Raw genomic sequence first — 8,295 nt, 5'->3', positions numbered from 1 at the left:
TGCTGATTGTAATGCATTAACTAATGGGATCTTATTGTAAAGTGTTACTGTTTTCTTTTCAGATGTTAAATTAGCCAATCTGCACCTTGAGAGCATGTCATCCTAACGCAGCTGAAATGTTTAACGTCGCGGGTCTTTATCCACCAAAAAAGGCCAAAGGACAGATCATTTACGAGCTCCTAACTGGCAGCATGTGAATAAAAATAGACGCAGAGTGTCGGCTTGCACGCGGCATCGGGTTACTCCACATGGAGGCGGAAAACAATGTGCGATACAAGTCACGGCTTGCGTGTTAGGAGGAAAAAAAACAGAGATACTCTTCCAAATTCAAGCATTCTTGGGTTACCTTAGCTTTGCAAATTGTTGTGATATCAGTTACCATTATGGAGGCAATGAACTCCCAGAATGAACCACGACAAAATCAGCCTTTTAAGTTCCCTTTTCGCACTCGTTGAGGTCGTTGCATCATCCAGCGAGGGCAGACAATAAGCCAACCACAGACACGTCAGATTGTTATTACAAGGTCAGAAATTGTATTTGGCAATTTTTAAACAAGTGCATACAATACAGCTAAAAGCGTTTCAGTTTTTGCCAAGTGCTTAAAGAGTATTAGTCACATTCTGTGTTTAAACATGGACTGCCACCAGTTCTACTAGTACACCGAGCGCTCGCTCTGAACAACCACTGAATGGGGGAAAGGGAGTCTGTTATAGTGCGTACATACCATTTTATCTTCCAAAAAATATAGAAACACAATGTATTCAAAAAAAGGGAGAGTCAAAAAAATTATACAGCCATGTTTACCAAGTTCCCTTAAGTTCATATGTACATGTCCGTTAGTTCGCGTTTGGATGGTATGCAATATGATTGGTGTTGAAACTGTCAAAAACAAAATCAAGGGTCCCGCTCCTTTTTCACCTTTACGTCCCCAGCCAAAATGGTGGCAATCTCGCCCTGCATGAACGCCCAGGGCACGTTGGAACCGACCAGCGGGCATTTCTCCCCGCTAGGGCAGTAAACCTCTCCCGTCGCCCCCTGCTGTTTGATGCTCTCGCGGGAACACGGGAAACAGAACTTGTGCGACGGCACGGACGGGCACTGGACGAAATGTGTGTCCTCGAGGCGCTCGTGGCACAGGGTGCAGCACAACGGCACGCTGCCGGGCGGCACCGAGGAATCCGGAATGCTCTGCGGGTGCCCGGCCTGCGGGTCCATGCCCGGGACGTGCGCGGTCGCCGTGCCCAGAGTGAGCCGTCTCTGTCCGGCGGAGGGCGACTGGGGGCTTCCGCTGTTTCGCCGGCCCGCGGCCGCCGTGGTCGTGGAGTGCACCTGGTTGCCGCCGTCTTTAGGCGAGCCAGTGCCCGCGTTGTCCGCGGCCAGGATGAGCGCTGCCATCGGCGACTGGCCGTTCTGTGCGGCGGTGGCCGCCTCTGGCGGGGTAGTGCGCGAATGCGGGGAGATCGTCGAAGGTGGAGCGGCTGCGAATCCCGGCAGGGCCGCGGAGGGCATCTTAAGCACCTCGGATGGAGACGGCAGCCACGGTGGACCCTCGCCGTTGAGCTTGGCAGCGGTGCCCTCCCCGTCCGGCTCAGGAGAGGGTTTCCTCTTAATGCCCCGAGAGTGCTTACCGCGGTCTGCAGGGAGAGAGAGATAAACACTTGATTTACAGACGGAAAACTCTAGTCCGACGCTTCATGCGTGACCTGATGTTGGCACTGTTTTCTGGCTTTAGACAAAATATGTGGATGATGAAACGGCACATTTACACACATTATGGACGCTTAATCTAGAGTTTAAAGCATGCTTCGGAATCTCACACTAATCTAAAGACTGAATGCAGATATAAAGATGCATGATTCTCGAGTTTGAAAACAAGGCATGTGTAAATAAGACAGAATGTTAAAACATCTGAAAATATTATGAAGATTAAATCCAGTTTAAAAATATATGAGTGTGAACACAAAATCTAGAGTTTAAAAGCATGCTCTGCACGCATGTTTAAATAACACGTTTTTTTGCATATTATTCTAAAGATTGCATCCAGTTACAAAAATTTTGAGTGTGAAAGCATGCTCTGATGTTTTAGAAACAAATGCATGTGTAAATATGGAGTGTTCAAACATGCTTTGACATCTCATATTATTCTAAAGATTGAATCCAGCTTAAAAAAATATGAACAAAATGTAGAGTTTGAAAGGATGTCCCTCTTGTTTTAATCGATATATGCATCATGTGTAAATAAGACTGAATGATGTGGAGTTTTACAGCATTTTTTTTACCATCTCAAATTCTTCTAAAGATTTAACTACAGACACTAAATCTAGAGTTTAAAGCATGCTCTGATCATTTAAACTATGACAATATAGAAGCTGGCGTGTTTTATACTATCCCAAAGATTGCATGATGGATAAAATAAGCATTCTTTTATTGTGCATGCTTGAAACAAAACTGTGGTTTGAAAGCATGATCAGTACCTGTTTTTAAGGCACTGGAGCTGCTCTCGTATCCCATCCTGTGCTGCAGCGCGGCGTGCTCCTTCTTGAACCGGGAGTCGAGGCTCTGCAGCGCCATCAGGTCTCGGACCGTCTTGCCCTTCTGTGTCCAGTCCTCCACTCGCTTGTGTCCGTCGCTCGGGTCGCTCATGCTGTCGGCGCGGTGTTTGTCCTTCATGTCGTCCGCGCGCTTGCCCACATGCTCCGGTGGGATCCCCATCTGCACGGATCTCCCGTTAAGCGCATGCACCGGCGGGATGGTCCCGTTTACCAGAGGCACCAGGCTGGGCGGCACGGCGCCGGTCCGACGCGGGTTCGGGCTCTGGCGGTTCAGCTCCGGGGGCTCGTCGGGCTTCGGGAACCCATTTGGCACCGGGATCCCGTTCGCCTGCCGTCCCGGCTGGTACTCCGGACCCAGTCTGGGGGGTCTGTCCGACGCGAGGGGGTACCGATCCAGCGGCTGCGGAGGGCGCGAGCCCGGTTCCGTGTGGTTGATGGGCTGGATGTCCTTCCCCGGTTTGCCCACCGGTCCCGGTGATCTGCCCTCCTGGAAGCCGTGAGCGCGCTTCAGCTGCCGCGCAGTTTCGATCACAAACTCGATCCGGTCCGCTCCCTCGTAGTTGACGCATCCGCGGCACACGGGCTCGGTAAAATCCCAGATCATCGCCCACGGCATGCGGGGCAGATCGCACAAATAACACGACTGCCTGCGCGAGGCAGCGACCGCCGCAGACGACATGCTGCTGAAAACGGGGGAAAAGAAAAATATGCAACTAAATTCTCCAAATGTTGCTCGTTCTTATGAGGAAAAAAAAAATCAGAATATATCTCGTTGTAGTTTCCCACCCCGTCCGAAAAGCGAGAAAAACGGTGAAGTTACGCTCCGAAGTTCATGGCAGTGTGCGCTCCAGCCCGCGAGCTCTCAGTGTGGGAGCGGTGACGTCACCGCGCTGCTTCTATTTACTTGATTCTTCGACAACTCGTTCTGCGCATGCGCGCTGCGCTCCCTCCTCACAGAACGGCGCGCTGAATGAGAGCGTATTTGAGGGTGCCAAAGAGCGATCGAAAACATCGACAAAAAGGTGGAAGACATATCAAAAAGTGCGTATTCACGACGGAGATCCGTCCGTCATGCTATGAGAAGGATATAAATGTAATTAGGACGATAGATTATTAAATTATAGCACATTTTTTCTCTGACGGAATGATCGAATAGGTTTTCTGCATTGCAATATTTACCATTTCCATGTGCCCGTCATACACGTCTTAATATTTTCGAAAAAATGTCGAATTGACGCGTTTTAAAGACGGAGATTATTGATCAAACAGAATTATTTCGTAATCATTTTATAGTTTTTTTCTTTGTTGTCACTATCTTAAATGTGTTTTAAGAACATTTTACTAACGTTCCCGTTAAGTTATGAAAACTTTGTGAGGGAAATAACCGCACAAACATCAGTAAATATTTGCCTTATGTTATGTTTTATGGTATTAGTTAGTTTGTCACTCAAAAAAAAGGAAAAAGAAAAAGAAATTATCTTTAAATTGACCCTCATGTAATCTAACTGTCAATCCCTCAATGAGCAATGTCTAACTTTAGCTCTTCATGTTAATTTTCTTGTCATTGTGTAAATAATCAAGAGTTCATAGGGTTCTGCAGTACAGGAATGACCCAATTACAGATCCAGTGCATTGGTAGCTGCTCAAAAACTGTTTTAAATGCACGGCCGATCGCTGTGAGTAAATGTGATCTTAGAACCCTCACAGTTCCACATTCCAGCGCTCCTGCCAACGCAACGTCATGCGCCACTGCATCCCTTTAACTCTTCCATAACCTCAGATACATAAAACAGCACAACGAGATGCAGTTTAGAGAAATCACAGCCGTTTTTGAGGGAGTTTTTGCTGATTTATTTAATAATTTCAGCAGTAGCGCACTTGTGCGTCTGGAATATCTGCTCTGGTAGATTATTCATCCGCACTGGACTTCGTTCAACCTCAAAGCCTGATTCATGCCTGCCAAGAGCATGTGATTCATGATGCCTGGCAAAATTATGGAAAGTCCCATAGCGAAGACAACGAGTCTAGACCACGTGGTTCTGCCTTTCCAAATTCTTTCATGCATTTATACATGACTCATGACTGAAAGTGAGTTGGCCAATAATTTTGCTGGGCTTGTAGGTCATAAGTGCTGCTCTTTCAATTACACTGGAAAAAATTGGGTTTAAAGCAGTTTTCCCTCAGATATTGTTAGTAAATAATTACACATGAAATTTTGAAGTTAAACCCTAACCCTAACATATGCCAATAATCTTTGTTTTATTTACAACTTTGAAAAATCATTTTTACATTGTTTATGTCATATAAATAGAGTGCTTTTGTTAATGAAATAGGGAATTATGTCAACTTAGTAAGAATTGCAGCAACTGTCCGTCTGTCTTTCGGCTCAGCACACAAAGCTGAATTTGTCGGGCGAGGCGATTCAGGAGCCGCAGGCACCGAGTGGGACTTGTTTTTGCAGGCGCTCATGAGGAAGTAAGAGAGTTAGGCACGTACCTCACCCATCCGTGGAAAAACAAACCAACCCTATACTGGCAGCAGGCCAGAGATCCGTGAACATGCTCTGCTGGACGAGACGCTGCAAAGCCAAAAACACGCTGACAGCGAGTGCATGTTGGGCGCAGCCCAGAAACATGATCACTGCTGCTTTTTTGCATTTCTGTTTTGACAGCAGAATTTATAGCAGGTGGTCAGGAAGAGGAGTGCGATGAAACCAAAAATGGTTTAAGACAAAAGGGAAATATGTAAATGCATCTCATGTAAATCTCCTTCACAAACGGTGCCAAGGGTTTCACTGTGTGATGCAACACTTTTCAGAATGTGTAACAGTATTCGGGCTGTCAATGCACCGCACATGTCGTTTGCTTTTCTCTCACAGCATTACGACATGCATTTCAGTTCCGCCTAAACGCACGAGTCAGCAACACCAGGGAATGTGAATGACTGCCGGGGACATGCAGAACAATGTTTGCCATTTCTGCATTAGAATGGAACACATTGTTCAGTGTTGTGGCTTTAAAGTGCAGCACAAACACTTTCTGGTGAGACGTAATCCTCTCCAGTGACTAACGTGCTAGATTAGAGCACATGTTGCTTACTGGCATTTTCTCTCGGCTCAGACCTTTACGCAGGCTTTCCCTTGTTGTCATGCCAACATGTTTTCTAAGTAAACCTCCCCCTCCTAAGGCTCTTAAGCTGGTTAAGTAGAATTGGAACATCCCTCACCTAACAGCCTTGTCTTGAGAATCTCACCACTAGTTACTTTGATTGGGTGGCTGGTTTTATTTCTGTAGTCCATGAATCCGCTCCACATTGCACAATCTACTTTACAGGGATATTGCGTGTAGACGGGCAGCAGGCTTTTGGTTTACTAGGGATTTGATGGGGCTTGATAGAGTAGTGACATAGTTTACTAGGTGAAATTAATCTTGTTACTATATATATATATATATATACACCGATCAGGCATAACATTATGACCACTTTCCTAATATTGTGTTGGTCCCTCTTTTACTGCCAAAACAGCCCTGACCCATTGAGGCATGGGCTCCTCTAGACCCCTGAAGGTGTGCATCTGTAGATGTTGCAGCAGATCCTTTAAGTCCTGTAAGTTGTGAGGTTGAGCCTTCATGGATTGGACTTGTTTGTTCAACACATCCCACAGATGCTCGATTGGATTGATATCTGGGGAATTTGGAGGTCAAGTCAACACCTCAAACTCGTTGTTGTGCTCCTCAAACCATTCCTGAACCATTTTTGCTTTGTGGCAGGAGCATTATCCTGCTGAAAGAGGCCACAGCCACCAGGGAATACCGTTTCCATGAAAGGCTGTACATGGTCTGCATCAATGCTTAGGTAGGTGGTACGTGTCAAAGTAACATCTACATGGATGGCAGGACCCAAGGTTTCCCAGCAGAACATTGCCCAAAGCATCACACTGCCTCCGCCGGCTCGCCTTCCTCCCATAGTGCATCCTGGTGTCATGGTAAGGCCAGGTAAGCGATTCACATGCACCCAGCCATCCAAGTGATGTAAAAGAAAACGTGATTCATCAGACCAGGCCACCTTCTTCCATTGCTCCGTGGTCCAGTTCTGATGCTCACGTGTCACTGTTGGCTCTTTCGGCGGTGGACATGGTCAGCATGGGCACCCTGACTGGTCTGCAGCTATGCAGCTCCATACGCAACAAACTGTGATGCACTTCTGATAACTCTCTATCAGAACCAGCATTAACTTCTGGAGCAGTTTGAGCTACAGGAGCTCGTCTGTTGGATCGGACCACACAGGCCAGCCTTCAATGAGCCTTGTCCGCCCATGACCCTGACGCCGGTTCACCACTGTTCCTTCCTTGGAGCACTTTTGATAGATACTGACCACTGCAGACTGGGATCACCCCACAAGAACTGCAGTTTTGGAGATGCTCTGATCCAGTCTAGCCATCATAATTTGGTCCTTGTCAAACTCGCTCAAATCCTTACGCTTGCCCATTTTTCCTGCTTCTAACACATCAACTTTGAAGACAAAATGTTCACTTGCTGCCTTATATATCCACCCACCTACAGTATATATATTGTATAATGCAGTCAATTAAATACTCCTCTTTTTATTTGGAACTTTGATGAACAGAAGCCAAAGGATCAGATTTTTCATATCAAATTGATGGTAAGTAATACATCAGTACACACACTGCTTTAAATTATGAAACACTCAAAACAGTAAACAAAAAAAAAAAAAACTGATTGCATGATCCATATTTGAAGTAGTAAAATAGCTGAATCACATACACATTAGTTGAATTCTATATTAATCCATTATATAAACTTGACCAGATGGGCATGAATGTGTTATTTTAAATTCTAAAAATTCAACATCATCATAAAATTAATATCTTATGTTTTTTTTCCTCAGGTACTACTTCAGCAAAAGGAAAGCAAAAGCAGAGGCAAAAATCTAATTCAGCGTTCCACAGACTTTAATAAGCCCCTTCTGAGGTTTCCTGGAATTGTCGGCCAGACGGATCTTTTGCACACACACACTGACAGTCTGTCCCGCTTAGCTGAGTCACATGGGAAGAATTGGACAGATCCAGATTGGAGATATTGGGTTAGACATTGAGAAAGAGACGGGTCAGGTGTCTAGATGATCTCAGCCATCTGAGAACTACAGAGACAAAACATTGTTGGATTGGGACATTTGTTTAAAGAGACCTATTTTGCTTCTTTCTTTAGTGTGTAATGTTGCTGTTTGAGCATGAAAAAGACGAGAGTTCTTCTCTATATCAGTGTCAGTGTTTCTGAACTCCATTGTAGTCTTGAGTTTTCTTCACAATATTCCTCATTTAAATGATTCATAGGCAGAATAAAGGGGCGGGGCCTGGTTGAGTTAGTTAGTAGTGTGTTGAAACTGGATGTTATGGTAAGGGGCGGGACATTTCCCAAATCACAACACACTGCTCCAGCCGACCAATCGGAGCACACTGTGCTTTTCAGAAGGAGGGGCTTCATAGAGACAGGAACTAAACAGAGCGTTACTGACAGACTGGGAAGAGAGGAGCTGCAACAATGAAGAATATGAGGAGAATAATCAACATTCAAGCAGGAAAACCTGTTCTGTTGGAGCACAGAAACTACATAAAGAGTTTTTGGCCTCTTTAATTAAACCAAACACAAATAACTGCTAGTTCACAAGCTGATACACATTTTGTGGTTAATTTGACTTTATTTTGAAGGGTGTAAGGCATCTA

At 45.4% G+C, this 8,295-nt stretch overlaps 1 protein-coding gene and 1 long non-coding RNA gene across 2 annotated transcripts; one reads left to right on the top strand and one right to left on the bottom strand.

The window, feature by feature from the left end:
- Positions 1 to 510: 510 nt before the first annotated feature.
- On the bottom strand, positions 511 to 3,438 carry irf2bp2b (interferon regulatory factor 2 binding protein 2b). The gene is made up of 2 exons (XM_048171962.1): positions 2,475 to 3,438; positions 511 to 1,634 (listed from the first exon to the last, which is right to left on the bottom strand). The coding sequence occupies exons 1-2, from the start codon at positions 3,229 to 3,231 to the stop codon at positions 895 to 897; spliced, it is 1,497 nt and encodes a 498-aa protein (XP_048027919.1). The 5' UTR covers positions 3,232 to 3,438; the 3' UTR covers positions 511 to 894.
- Positions 3,439 to 6,721: 3,283 nt separating this feature from the next.
- LOC125256200 lies at positions 6,722 to 7,828 on the top strand. Its single transcript, XR_007182074.1, has 2 exons — positions 6,722 to 7,214; positions 7,461 to 7,828. It is a non-coding gene; the product is annotated as an uncharacterized LOC125256200 (long non-coding RNA).
- The last annotated feature ends 467 nt before the right edge of the window (positions 7,829 to 8,295 follow it).

Source organism: Megalobrama amblycephala, linkage group LG21, assembly GCF_018812025.1.
Source record: "Megalobrama amblycephala isolate DHTTF-2021 linkage group LG21, ASM1881202v1, whole genome shotgun sequence".
NCBI classification, from domain to species: domain Eukaryota; kingdom Metazoa; phylum Chordata; class Actinopteri; order Cypriniformes; family Xenocyprididae; genus Megalobrama; species Megalobrama amblycephala.
Note: the sequence above shows the minus strand (reverse complement) of the source record. Positions and strands in the feature narration are given on the sequence as shown.